The sequence below is a fragment of the Urocitellus parryii genome, chromosome X, assembly GCF_045843805.1.
Source record: "Urocitellus parryii isolate mUroPar1 chromosome X, mUroPar1.hap1, whole genome shotgun sequence".
NCBI classification, from domain to species: Eukaryota; Metazoa; Chordata; class Mammalia; order Rodentia; family Sciuridae; genus Urocitellus; species Urocitellus parryii.
This window is the reverse complement of record NC_135547.1, coordinates 50329245-50344813: the sequence shown is the minus strand read 5'-3', so window position 1 is coordinate 50344813 and position 15569 is coordinate 50329245. Positions and strand designations below refer to the sequence as shown.

General features: G+C 30.0%; 1 protein-coding gene across 8 annotated transcripts in view; it reads right to left on the bottom strand.

Annotated features, from left to right (window-relative positions):
* Pcdh11x (protocadherin 11 X-linked) overlaps window positions 1-6980 on the bottom strand; it is a 662237-nt gene extending 655257 nt beyond the window's left edge. For all 8 annotated transcript variants that reach the window (XM_026411349.2, XM_077793969.1, XM_077793972.1 and 5 more), the window contains exon 1: window positions 6441-6980. In XM_026411349.2, coding sequence (XP_026267134.2) covers window positions 6441-6980 — 540 coding nt within the window. The remainder of the gene's footprint in view (window positions 1-6440) is intronic.
* Between the last annotated feature and the right edge of the window lie 8589 nt (window positions 6981-15569).

Below are 15569 nucleotides of genomic sequence, written 5' to 3'. Positions count from 1 at the left end.
CTTTGTAATATATGTGTAGAATAAGATTAGTGAATATATAATCTGTACAAGAAAAATCAATTAGTAAAGAACATTTTTAAATAGTTAAGAAAATTAGGCTGTTATGTAATTTAATTAAACCTCAATATTGGCCTTCCTCCAGTAACTTCTACTTGCATTAGGAAACTAAAAGACACTTCAACAAAAGTCTAGTAAAATTTAACATGTGGTCAAAATAATCAATGTGATCTATTATATTAACTAATGATTTATTTACCACAGTTTATTAATTTTATGAAGATAAGAGAATATTAATTCCTGTAGTATTTTATTTTTAAATGAGAACTATGTTTCTTTTTATATTTTTAGCTACAGAAAAATATTCATCAAAACTGATCCAAGCCTACAGAGCTTGATAAAAGTTTATGCTAAAGTTTTCCCCAGAATGATCTTATTGTTTTGAACATCACTTGTGATAAAGGTATTATTATCACCTCTGATATAAAAACTTTACCCATTCATTATTTTTTTTTTAAATCTAAGATTAAAATATTATATTTCAGTGATTAAAAGGGTGTTTCCCCAACACCTAATAAGATACTCATCATTATTTTCAATAGAAAATTGTGTAGACAAAAAAAGAAAAATTTATGCCAAGCAAATTATACACCTTAAACATTGATTATCTTAGATTATTAGCATTAACCAGAATTATGAAAAGCAGCTCAATCTGAGTAACCAAATGCAATGTTACAATTAAGTTCCATATCAATTAATTTTGTTTTGTTTAAATATATTTTATCTTCAGTTTTTAAGTTATTACCTTTGGCAGCCATAAAAGTAAGCAATGAAAAGATTATTATTTAGAAATGTAAGTAGTGGAATAATGGACTGATAAGTCTGAACCTAAAATTAACAAAAATTAACAGTGCTTTTTATAGTTAGTTGCTAATATTATGTTAAGGTGAACAATGTGAAAAATTAATCAGATGTAGAAATGAATTTGTTCTTGAGAGTTTCAATTTATACACGTATGAATTTATAAATTGATACTCTAGAATTGAGCAATATAAAGCATCCAGCACATATTATTTCATGTGGGACTATTAATAACAGGTATATTTAATATCAACCATTTTTGAGCTATGAATACAACCAGGTTTCTGAATAAAGTCAAATGTTACTTAATCCTTGGGCTGGGGATGTGGCTCAAGCGGTAGCGCGCTTGCCTGGCATGTGTGCAGCCTGGGTTCGATCCTCAGCTCCACATGCAAAGATGTTGTGTCTGCCAAGAACTAAAAAATAAATGTTAATAAATTCTCTCTCTCTCTCTCTCTCTCTCTCTCTCTCTCTCTCTTAAAAAAATGTTACTTAATCCTATTAGTGTTATGCTCTCATTTAAATAAGACCTTACAGCATGAATAAAGAGTCATTCATGAAAAGAATGAATATTATGTGTCATTTTTCCCCACTGGAGGTACACTATGATAACCTCAGCTTTCAGGGACCTAACAGTCATTAGCATTTGATTGTCCTCTTTTTTGCTTTTCAGCGCAGATCAAAAATGTTAATCTGCACATCACAGAGTTCAGAGAATATCAAATCAAGTAATCTTAAAGCTGAAAGCTTGAACTTCTAAGTGAAACTTCACTTTATACTTGGAAAAAATGAGGAAATAATTTTACTCAACTCTTCTGAGTCCCTTGGAATCAAGTAAGCAATCTAACACTGTTATACACATTGTTGTACATTCTTCCCATAATAGCATGAATCTTTACTCCTTTCTTATGTTACACACCTTTTTGAACTCTAGTTAAAATATATTATTCTATCAGAATAATAATGTTCTTTTGCTGTTTGTCTCCATGATAAATCATTTGATGCCTTATACTCAGCAATTTGAATCAATATTAATAAATCTAATGATATAAGAAATTTTCACAATTTGTATTTTCTAACCATAGATTTCAAAACAAATCTAACTGAAAGTTAGTATTGTAATTCCAAGTCTGAAGATTTTTAATTAAAATAGAAACAATGGCCTGACGATCTTGTCTAGGTAAAAGGACTATGCCAGTTTAAATTATCTTCTGAGGTCAATGTTGAAGATGAGGCTTGTTTATGGGATTGCAGAAACAAGTTGGGGATTTGGGTGAGATCACTAATCTGGGGAAAAAATAGTTGATCTTCATGCTCTGTCAGCACAAATGTCAGTCTTGGAAACATTTTCATGCCTCTCACAATGAAACGCATACTTTCAGTGAGTGAGCCAGTATGGGAATTTTACTGCTGATACCTGACAGGGAAGATGGAAATCTGAAGCAGAAAATGAAGATGTATGTAACATCATTACACAAACTAATTTCCCCTGAGTTCCAATCATAGGAAGAAGTACGTCTCTGTGGTTTATATACATATCCTAAGTCAGATTGGGTGCTTTAAGTATATTTATCTTAGTGAAAATGCTGGCTTCCTGTCAATAAAACTTAGAATATGAAAAAGAGCTTTTAAAATAACAGGGCATTGGAATACTAAACATTTTTAGAGACTAAGTACTGTAATTTCCTATTCCTGACTGATAACTCCTTCAAATACCAATATGTACAGTGTACTATGAATATGTATGTATGTATGTATGTGCAGACTTATGTGTATACACTCAAGTGCATATGCATATACACTTATGTGTGTGTGTGTGTGTGTGTATGAATACCTAGAGAAATGTATGTAGATATCACTATTTAACAGAGTCCAAATTAAGGGAAATTATATCAAAATATCATGAAGGATTCTCATCTCATTGCAGCATGACTTTACTTGAAATCCTGGAAAAGGATATGTCAGAACTAAATTTATATAAAATTGCCAAATCAAGAATTCCTAGAGATAAATTTTTTCTGTAGAAAATAATATCGTGTCATTTTAAAGTCAAAATTATCCTTACAAAGGTCAAACGGATAAATTTTATTTTAACCTATTTTTTCTTTTATCAGATGGAATTAATTAGTAATAACTTTAATCTTTCATTGCACACTCTTCTTTTTCTTCTTTCACTGTCTTCCTCTCTCGGGGATATTTGTTAATAAAATCTAGGAGTGTACCATATTCTGTTTTCATTTATATATCTTATGATCATAAGCAAAACATACTAATATTCTGAATTTCATTTTCCAATTATTTTAAATGTGGAATAATAATACATTTCTTGTTTATGATAAGGCATACCCAAAGTAACAAAATATAAACTAAATTAACTATTTATATATTAATTAAAATTTTAGAAATAAATTATGTTTTAAGTATTTATGATTTATTATGTACAGTTTTGATATTTAATAAATCTTTTCTATCTCTAATTTTAATTTCAGTGAGTAATAATATTGTCAGTAGCAGAACCCTTTTATATCTATGAACTGACCTAATTTTTCCTAGAATATTTCTCTACTTTTCCCCCTTTCTCTCCCTTTGCTATTTGAACTTTTCATATACATTTTAGATTACCCTAGTTAGCATAAACTGTGATTTTGCTATTCTTATCTATTCAACAAAAGTAGAGCAAATTAATATTAATTAAATTCTCATCCTATTTTTCAAGACAGGGGGTCTTTTAAAATAAATTTTTATGGTTGGCCTACTTACTTTCAAATTGTAAAATTTAGTAAAGTTTATTGATGAATCAAAACATGTTTCTTTTTCTTTAACTCTCCTTTCCCCAGCATACATGCCACTTTCATGATAGGGCCTTTTTGCAAGTCAAAGTGCATTCTGTGAATGTAACCCATGTCATGGCCCTCTGCACACCTGGGGCTATGCTTTGTGTTCTATTCTCATTATTTTTAACAAGCTCTCAGAACAGTATTTGTCCATGAGGCCATGGAGATGCCCCAGTGTGTTAGGTATACTCTATAGTTACTTTAGGCTTATTACTCCTTCTAACGCAGAAAGAAACTTTAGAGCATTGCTATTTCAACTTATCTTAAAAACCTATAGTGAGCCTGTCTTTTGTCATTAGTTGACATACTTTCAACATAAGTCAAAGGAAAATACTTTTTAATAAAGCTGAAATTATGTCAGCAGGTCGACTTGTTATATTTGAATTTGTTTAGTAGCTTTCAAAAATAATCAGAATTTTCTTGAAAGTTCATTAATCTGAGGGAAAAATAACAAAATTATTCCTTGTACAAAAAATGAATTTTAAGATGTTTGTCACAATATCAGGTGGAGAGAGCCTTTTGCTAATAGTTGATTTCAATTTGCTAAGGTCCCATTTTTTATTTGACCTACCAGTTACAATTTCAAAATAAATTATTTTTGTTTAGGCTGTGCTTTCCAACATGCTAACCAGTAACTACTTATGGCTATTAAAATTAAAACAAAATTTAATTAAAAATTCAATTCCTTAATAGTGCTACCACATTTCAACTACTCAGTAGCCACATGGTCTTAGTGGCTACCATTTTGGATATCACAGATTATAGAATGTCTATCAATGACCAAAATCATATAGCTATAGGGGTATCCATTCTGATACACAATTTATAAATTAAGGTGATAAGCCTCACATTTCTAGAAGTAGTCTAATATTATAAAGCATCTCCAAAAACATTTAATGCTGATATATCTACTCTATAATTAGTGCTTATCTTCCCAATTTTACCTCTATAAGAATTATGTCATCATTCACATATTTCAATTGAAGAAATTAAAAATCAGAAGGATTAAGTAGGAGGTAGCATATTTAGTAGGAGTTTAGCACAAAACTGTGATCTGTATCTTTGTCACTTCCGCATATACTTTTCATTTCATGAGATAAGGAGATGGACTGTAAGGTTCTGACCTATAAAAGCTTATTTATGGATATTCTAACCCTTCTCTAATTTTACCTTATATACTCAGATAAATCTGTCTTTTACTTGAATTCTTCACTCAAGAGATTTGTAGCCTTCAATTTCTGAACTTATTTGTTATGGTTTGGATATAAATGTCCCCCCAAAACCCATGTGTTGAAGGCTTGTTTGTCAGTATAGCAATGTTCAGAGGTGAGGCTTTCAGGAAATGATTGGATCTTGAAGGTTCTAAACTTGTCAGAGGATTTATCCATTTGATGATTTAGTAATTTCAACAGACCATTTGGAGGTAATTGTTTTCTTTGGGAAGGTGGTTTAGCCACAATGACAAAAAGTTGATTAATACAGTACATAAAAACAAATATGTATCTTTATAATATACATTGTCATTTGTAGATCAGTTTTCTCATAGTATACATACTCCAGGCCTAAAACCTTAAGATAATAAATGTCAGAATATCATACTTATGTGTTCTTTGAATACTTTAAAACAGTCATGTCAATCATAGTCTTACATTAAGTAAACAGAGAATATTTATAAATTTTGAAAATCCTCTCATTATATCAGTATGAAAGCTGTACACTTGTTCTTTTATATGTATTTTCCAAGAACAAAAATTCTAGTATTTCACATACCCAAATCTGAGGTTTCTACTATTGTCTATGATAATTTTTAGTAATTGCCCATGTACTTAGTAAATGTGGCCCTTCTGTACCTACATTGAAGGATACCACATATTCTACTATTCTTCCCCTCCCCAGGTTGAAATCTAGTCAAAACTGAATCTTTTGTGCTAAATGGAAAAATTACGTTTTGTATTAATTGAATAATGTGTCTTCAAGGAATTGAAACAAAATGAAAATATTTTAATAGTAAATTTTCTAAAATTTAATTTTACTTTAATGATTCATAAGATACTTAAAGATCTTACGTTAACTTGAAATCACATGAAAAATGTCTCATTAATCTATACATATTCAGAAATGCTGGTGATAAAAATGTTTTATTCACCCCTCATATAGATTATTTGACATCTTTTCAAATGACAAGATATAGTTTTCTATCTAAAATAACCAAAAAAATTTTTGATAGTTTTGTTGATTCATTCTTAATGCTTTGATTTGCTTATTTTGGTCAAGTTTCTGGCAGAGGCATGACTACACAGATTAAAATTAGGATATTGGGCAAGTTTAAGTAGCCGAGCTTAATTCCTTGTGTAACCTCTATAATTATTTAAGGAAATACAAATGTTTGGAAATGATTATAGGTACAATGAAAATTAATAAGTCCCTTGGGCTGGGGTTGTGGCTCAGCAGTACAGCCATTGCCTCACACGTGTAAAACCCTGGGTTCGATCCTCAGCACCACATAAAAATAAATAAGTAAAATAAAGGTATTGTATTCAACTACAGCTAGAATATATTTTTTTAAAAGAAAGTTAATAAATCCCATGTAATTGCACAAAGTGTATTGATGAATTTTCTCGAGTATGCTTTGCTTAAACTTTGAAAAACTGAGGCGATGGCTTACTCAAAATTTGAAGTACAATAAGATCCTTTCTATCTTTTAAAAATGAAATAACATCTTCAACAAAAAGTGGTTTAAAAACGTACCTTAATTAGTTGGTAATTTTGAACTCCATTTATTCCTATGTCAGGATCAATGGCCGCTGGGAGAGCATACCGAGAGTTTATAGCTGAATTCTCTGGAATTGAGATGTTGATAACCGTCGCTGGGAATAACGGTGCATTATCATTTATGTCTTCTATCAGAAAACGTATCTTAACCAGTCTAAATATTTCATCCGGCAAAACAGCAACCTCCACTTCGTAAAAGCAATGGGCATCCATCATGATACCAGCACATAATTTCTCACGATCAATGCGAGCCCCAGTAGTGAAGATCTCACCAGTACCCTCTTCAATACGAATCAGTGGCACATCCCCTGTCTTGTACACGAGCTTGAACTGCATTGGAGACGTTAAGGACTTGTCGGGAATTAGCGACAAATTGAGGTCTTTCAACAAGTCGCCTATCAGGACGTTTTCTGGCATTTCTTCTCGGACGGTGTAGTTTTTCTCCTGGGCGCCAGACTGAAACACGACGCATGCTAACAGGACCGCAAATATATACGTCCCGGACAACAAGTCCATACCAGGCACGATTGTGATGGTTCTCTGTATCAACCCACAGAAAACTGACAAATAGAAAAGACAGGAGAGAGAGGAGAGAGAAGAGAAGAAGAAGAAGGAGAAAGAAAAGGAGAAGGAGAAGAAGAGGAGGAGGAGGAGAGGAGGGGGCAGGGGGAAGAGGAGAGGAGAAAAAAGAAGAGGGAGAAAAATAAATTATTAGGCAGCCAATCATAAAAATGCGTGTTATCTGAAGACTTCTTTGTAAATTAAAAACGATTAAATGAAATATTAGCAAAATTAAAAGTGTAAAATAAATTAACAACAAATTGTTTTAAATCAAATATACATTTTTACATTAACAAGAAAAATAAACGAAGCAAGATATCTATAGTAATTAAGAGACATAAGGTATTTGTAAGTGTCCATTATTGATAAAATACATAAAAGATATTTTAATTTACCAAAATACTTAAAGCTAAAACAAATAATTGAAATATTTAATTCAATAGTTATTGAAAATGAAATATTTGTTACCAATCATAAAAATATTATTTTTTGTTATGAATTTCAAATTCAGTTATTTTATTTGCAATATATATTTTATGCAGTAGTCCATATTTTAAGATTTAGGCTCCAAACAGTAAAACTTTATTTCCATAAAAGTAGTCAATGACAAATGAAGGACTCAGGAAATTTGAATTGAAAAAAAAAGTGTTTGGGAAGAGGAGTTAATGTGCCAATGGCTAAACACGGAGGAAACCATTATATGTCAAGGGTGTTGGAGCTTGCTTTCTTTGGATGAGAAAAACAAAAATAGATATAAGTTACAAGAAGGCAACATTTTGAACAACATAAACAGCTGCTTATTCAAGCATTCTGTGGGAAAAAAAAATTTTCAGGTGATAGTAAATCCCTTATCTTTGCAGGTATTAATGACACAGAAGCAGGTATTTATGTCTAATTTTGCATTGAGTCTAATTTAGGCATTAGGTCTACATACTGAGATTAGATTATACATTTGGTAGGTGACATCCTACAACTCAAGGAATTTGAATTGAACAACATTCTTATTCTGAGAATTTATGTTTTCATATTACAGAAGATAGTCCATAGGAAAGTGAAATTTTACATCTACAAACTGACAGAAATTGACCAAATACAAAGAACAGCTCAACTAGGGTTTAAAAATCTAAAGGCATTGTTTTGTATATTTGAAAATTGCTAAAAGAATAGCTTGATATTCTCGCTACAAAACACATATTGATGAGGTGTCATATATATATTAATTAGCTTGATCAAATCTTACTAAAATGATTACATAGATTAAAAATTCATATCATTCCCCAAAATATACACAATTATTTGTCAAAAACGAATATTTTTTAAAAACATTAAAAATAAGGCACTTAATATTATTTTGGCCAGGGCAAAGTGAGTCAAAACAATATCTTTGGTTGATTTTTTTTAACCACTTGCTTATTGTTTGCACACACTGAACTATTCCAGATTGTTTCAGTTCTTTCTTATGGTCAAATTCAATAAAGAATTCTAATTTTCTTATAGTTTGAAAATTATTTTCTTCATTTTCCTTTCTTAATTACCAATTCATATTTTTTGTTTGATTGGCTTCATATAATCTTAATTTGACATATTAGAATTTCTTTATCTCTAGCATCACAAAGTTTTCTAATGTGCTTCCAGATGTTAGTGGTACGTAAAATGGTAACACAAAATAAAATTTGTATTCCACTGCACTGAACTAAATCAGATGTTATATATATGTATATTATAATTAAACAATGGTTAATGCAGCTATCAAAGCATTCCACAGTTTTAAAAGATAGGTGGAAAGATGGTCCTTTGAGATTCCAGTACAGAAAAGTATCAATGCATACAAACATCTAATAAGGGAGTTCTCAATATTTATTGGTAATCAATAATATTAACAAAGTTTTAGTAATGGTTCTAAAAAAAGGAGGATTTGTGATTATATATATATATATATATATATATATATATATATATATCACACAAAATATATATAGCTAAGGATAATGTGCTATGATTATGCCAGAAAATGTATTATATTAAAATGCCCCACTGCATAGATATATATCTGCATTTTTAAAACAGGCAGCAGAAATGTTGAAAAACAGAAAAGGGAAAAAAAGAAATCCTTCTTTTTGCAATCAGTAACAGAATAAATGGATATGTTGCAACAATTGAGATACTTTAGATCATGTATGATACCAAGAGATGAAGTAGTTCAATGTCAAACTTCTCATTTTATGAATTTTGTTGGCAAAATTTGAAAAATATATATTATGGGTATATTGAAAATTATGTACTATAGGTACCTTCTTGTTGATTACTTGGTGTCATTTATAAAACCTTTTCAGTGTAATAGTTAAAAATACTAATGCTGAAAACATTCTCTATAATAGTAAACAACATGAAAAGACTGTAGAATATTTTTAGCAACATTTGCTCAATGATGAGCATAGGGACTACATAATATAGAAACCTGTTCTCAAGACTTGGTCTCTTGTGAATTATTAGTTTTCTACTCTGTTATTAATGTGAGATTTTAAATATCTCATTGATGCTATGAGTTCATATGCACACATCCATGCATGTCTTATACACTATGAATCTAGGACCTCTAAAATTTTAATGACTGTGTGATTTTATAAATACCATGCAAACATTAGGAAAAATAAAAATGAGATGGTGACAAATGGAATTGAAACTATCAATATTCTTATTCTACCCTTAGGTATTACAGATTATTACAACTGGTAAAAGAATACTACATACCATTTTTAAAAACATTACATGCATGTTGCAGTATCTACTCAAGAAAAAGAATTAAGATCCAGACTTAATTCCTAGAAGTCCCCTTCTCCTCTGTTCTACACTACCTTAAATAACATTATATAATCAAACATTTTAAAATGTTTTTCATCACTTTAAATTATTACAGGGGTATTCAAAATCAATAAAAATGTTATAGAAAAAAATATATTTTAAAGCTTAAGTGGATACACATTTTACTACCTAAAAAGGATATTTACCCTCTATTTTATAATTAGTTTTGGGTGAATTGAATTCATGAGGGTGTATTCATTTATCCAACAAATACTTATAAATCAAATTCTAAAACAAGCACTATTATAGGCACTAAGAGATCATCAGTGAACAAAACAGATGAAATTCCTGTTTTTTAGACCTTATATATGATAATGCAAATATTCTAGCATGTCTTTAATTATGTTTACAACTACTGAATAATAAATTGAACTCTGCCTCTTCTGGGATGTAAATATACATGTTTAAATAAAGTCACCTCCAGATTTCTATTCTAAACCTTATATTTATTACTTGAAAATTTATTTTTATCTTTAACATTAAAAGGCGTTTCCTTGAAAATGCTGAATTTAATTCTTTAATGACCACTACAGCAATTTAGCTACTTCGGCTGGGGATGTGGCTCAAGCAGTAATGGCTTGCCTGGAATGCGTGGGACGCTGGCTTCGGCGCACCACATAAAATGAAATAAAGATGTTGTGTCCACCAAAAACTGAAAAATAAACATTAAAAATTCTCTCTCTCTCTCTCTCTCTCTCTCTCTCTCTCTCTCTCTAAAAAAAGAAAGAAATTTAGCTACTACATGTGGATGTAAACAGTCTTTGCTTAGTTTTATGGAAGCATTATAAATTTAACTCAGATATCCAAGGAAAACATGCCTACACACGTACCTTTTCTTGACTCTAATTTTTCTCTCAAAATGATAAGTTTAGATGTCTTTCCCTTTCCTACCCTCACAAACCATTCTTACTATAGACTATGGCTAGTTTGAATGAAAATAAATGAATGAAAATAAATAAATAGAATTAAAAAGTTCTACAAGTTCCAGTAGAGCCTTTATTATTTCAGTGATGCCTCTTTTTAACAATACATAGTGATTGAGTAGGTAGTAATTGTACTCAGAAGGACAGAATATAGACAACCAGAGAAAGCAAAAGGATAAATAACATAAACACCTTAAAAATTTAAAGATAAACAAAAATGGAAGCCATTTTATAATCTCTAACAAATTAGTTAAAAATGTAATTAGGCAAAGAATGTAAACCTCATATATACAATTCTAGCATGTTCAATCCACAAAAGCGATGTTTAAATGATTTGTCCTTATTGTTGCTATTCTTGTTATGTTTTGTTTTTTGAGGCAGAGTTCTTAGATTGATGCATAGGCAGTCTTGAACTCCTGGGCTCAAGCAATACTCCTGCCTCAGCCTTCCAAGTAGCTGAGACAACAGTCGCATGTAAAGACACCTGACAATTCATATGATTTCTCAGAAGAATCCCAAGGCATGATTTCCTTCAAGTTCTTGTTACATTTTCATTAATTATAATGCTTATTTCATTGTGGCATATTTAAATTAATTCCATGTCAATAGCTGGTTCATAGACTACAAAAACTAATTATTAAAATAGTACAAATATAAGTATTACATGAAAATAAGTCAGCTAGGGGCTGTGGCTGTGGCTCAGTGGTAGAGTGTTCGCCTGTCATGCATCATGCATGAGGCACTGGGTTCTATCTTCAGCACCACATTAAAAAATAAAATAAAAGTATTGTGTCCATCTATAACTAATATATATATATATATATATATATATATATATATATATATATATATATATATATTATAAGACAGCTATATGCAGTCCATTATCCTAACTCCTTTTGGCTCTCATCATTCTGATTAATTTAATGCCTCATGAAGTAAATATATACACCATTCAACATCTCTAATATTTTATGTCACTTCTGTATTGGTGTTCTCATGCACAAGCAAAACTTCTTTCACATCCTGGATAAACAATAAGATAGTACTCACAGTGAAAGGAAGGAAACTAGACCATTGCAACAAAGATAACAACATTGGGAGAAAGACAAACTGGAACAATTGATGAACGCAATTCTTTTCAAGGGATTGGTCACAGCAAGCAGAATGGGGGAAGATGCATTTGTTGACCTATCTGACATGACTCCTTCCCATATACTTTGAAACTTGAAATATCCAAATGAAAGATTCACTAATGTACTAAAATTATATACATAGTATTTTCACTAAATGTCATTACACAAAAAGTTTATTTATTGTACTCCTTTTAAGATGTATCTAATCTTCCTATCTGTGTCTGAACTTATCTGAGAAGTGGATTCCATCATTGCTGCTTTCTTCTCTAAAATATTTACTGTTGAGTCATTCTAACACTTCACAACAGTTAGTTCAATGTTCTCTACCAGAGCTTCAAAATCAGTGAATAAACAATGCTCAGACAGCACTTATAATAATTTAGAAAGATTGCTCTTCATGACAAAAATAAAATGCTCTGCCATCATCATATATTCCTTTGTAATATTGAGGCAAATTTAATCATGATTATTTCAATATCTAATAATTATTTTAATGCTGTTGGTAATTAAGTACCAGATCATCATAACACATAAATCCTAAATTCAATGAAGTTCAAAGGATAATTTCCATTTTTTTTAAGGATTTTAATTGCTCTAAATGATTCAGTCGGTTATTTCACTTAATCCTTATTAACAACTATGCTATATACATAAATATCTTCAGGCATTAATTTATATCTTAAGTATATAAACAGTGTATAAAACTATGAACAAGTCATTAATCTCATACTTCATATATCCTCTAGATGATCATGCTTTAAGAAAGTAAAAGTTGCCTAGCTACATGATCCCCATGTGTAAAGATAAAGAGATTGTAAAAGAAAAAAGATGGAGCAGAAAGAAATGGACTTGGCATCTATTACGTGGAGTAAAAAGATTGAGGTAATAGGGAATCATAAATACCAAAGACATGGAGGGGTACAGAGAGGTGCTATTTAATAATGGAACATTTAGGCATGACCATTTTGGTGATTTCTTAACAAAATATAGTTTCTAGGAATATATAGACTTAGAATAAATTTGTGATATCACTGGGTATTTGTTGAATAGTCTATTTTGAGTTTTAGATATGTAAGGGTAAGTGATAAATTTTATTAATTGTTGTTCCCATGATTTATTTAAAAAGTACAGGTCTAAGCAGAAAAAAAATAAGTGATATTATGTTTGTCATATTAATATTTAAATTAACTATGAGTAAAAATCAATAAATATTCTAATATTGTGGGTGTGTTGATACATACCTGTAATCCCAGCAACTAGGGAGACTGAGGCAAAAGTATCACAGGTTCAAAGCCAGCCTCAGCAATTTAGCAAGGCCCTAAACAACTTAGTGAGACCCTGTCTCAAAATTAAAAAAAAAAAAATGGCCTGGGGATGTAGCTCTGTGGTAAAGAGCTGCTGGGTTCAATCTCCAAGATCAAAAAAGTTTTTTTTAAAAAAAACTTGTTATTGATTTCTAAGTTCCCTATGCTTATATACTAAATAAAATATTGGCTCAAAGTATTCTATCAGACAATTCTGCTACGAACATACATATACCAGCATGATTTAATATACAATTTTGTTTTTCTCAGTTGCTAATTTATCAAAATCATGATGCAATAAAATCAATAATTAAAAGAAAATGATGTACACCAGCAGAATCTTGGAAATGGTGTTTCACATATACTTTAATACTATTTCTGTGATTTTTGTTTCATTTCACTTGAAAACCAAAAACAAACTAGATAACCAGATAAAATGACATTAATTAATAAATGAATAGAAAAAAATTGAACTGTATGATCACATTTGAAACTTATGATACATTTAAGGAAGAAAAACAATGATTCAGAATCATATTTAATAATGGAATCAGAACTTATAAGTTAAATTGAACACTACTTCTTGATTTCTTTATTTATGCAATAAGTTCATATACAGGGTTCAGACTGGTTTTCACAAAGATATAAGGTCTGTCAAATGCATTTACATATTGTTCACACAAAGACAAAGCTTTTTATAATTTTCTTTTATTATTCCTCTAATTTAATACTTAAGAAAATGTTTTGTTGATTCAGCAATATTTTTCAAATCTATAATGAGTTATTATTTTAATTTTGTCTTAATGGATTTTAATTTCATATACAAATGCAATACTAACCACTCAAACATCAATTTAGGTATTCAAAAAGACCTTGACAAATTTGAGAAATTCTAATTTTAGAAGTCTGTTGGGTACTGCTTGAATATTATTAATATATTTGAAAGTGTACAAATACCAACAGTAAAATATAGACATTTTTCAACAGAACTCTCTTTACCACATGTAAAAACCTACAAAGTACTTGAAGATTCCTCTCTTCAAAAAATAGAAATTTGAGTTTAAAATTGCTCCATCTATTTCTGAATTGAATAATTACATAGATCCATATTTTGTACTAAAATTATCCACTCTGAAAGCAAATTAATTATTTTAAGTACATATCAAAAATTAGTAAACCATTATATTTAATTTAGTAGTATATGTGCACTGTGCTAAATATATAAGTACTTAAGAAATGTTTCCTGCAGATTTTGGTCTCCAATTCTTTTGTTTTGAACTCTTCCCACCCCTACCTCCCAGATTGTATTAGTACAGAGACTAGCAAAGATTTCAAGAAACAAAAGAAATGGTTTACTAAAACTCGGAGGGTTCATTATTTCATGAATTCTCTTTTATTCAATGATCTCAATTTTCCTAGGAGTATATTTTATGTAGTACCTTTACCTGTAGTTATTTTTGTTACAAATTATGTTAAGCTGTCCTTGGGAAAAGAGTTTCCTAACTATCACTAAACAAAATTTTGAATTAATTCTGTGGTCCTGCACCTTTTGAAAATATTTATAGGTTCCTCTTATTTAATATTTTTATTTTCTTTTCTCATGTTTACCACTTTGGATAACCATAAACCATGTTCAGATTTATAAAATAATTAAAAGTGATTCCTTTTACAGTTATACTTATACTCCTTATACTCTATGCTTTCTCACCACAAGTAAAAAGGACACTTCCCTGTATGAGGTAATATTCTATCAAACTAAAAGAAGAGTTATATGCTACTGTTTCTTTTTTTCTTTATAAAAGAAGCAATATATTAACCTCAAAATGTCCTTAGTGTCAAATGAGAAATCAAGAATATACAGTTCTGCCTCTACAGACCTGGATATTTGGACTAATAAACAATAGCCAAACCATAATTATGGAATATACATGATATGCTTTGCTTTCATGTTTAAAGTAATAATCTTAATAATCTTTGTTTTTCACTGTGAATGTATGTCCTGGGCATGCACAAACATATCACTTTAAGGAAAATTGGCAATTGAAAAGACATATTTTTAAAAATAATTGAAATGCAAGTGGTGTGGTAAGAGTTACTCTCATATTAAGTTGGTTACATAATGTAGTGTTTTTACTGCATTCAAAATGAAAGTTTGCATAAATATTGAAATGTAATCTTCTCAAAATTCGATTTCACATTGACTTTGAAAAAAAAGAATTACAAGAATGAATGAAATTAACATTCTTTTTAGTAGGTAGTAGATGCTCAAATTATTTGTGATACTTTATCTCCCAAAATTTTGGGTATGTAGAAATGTAA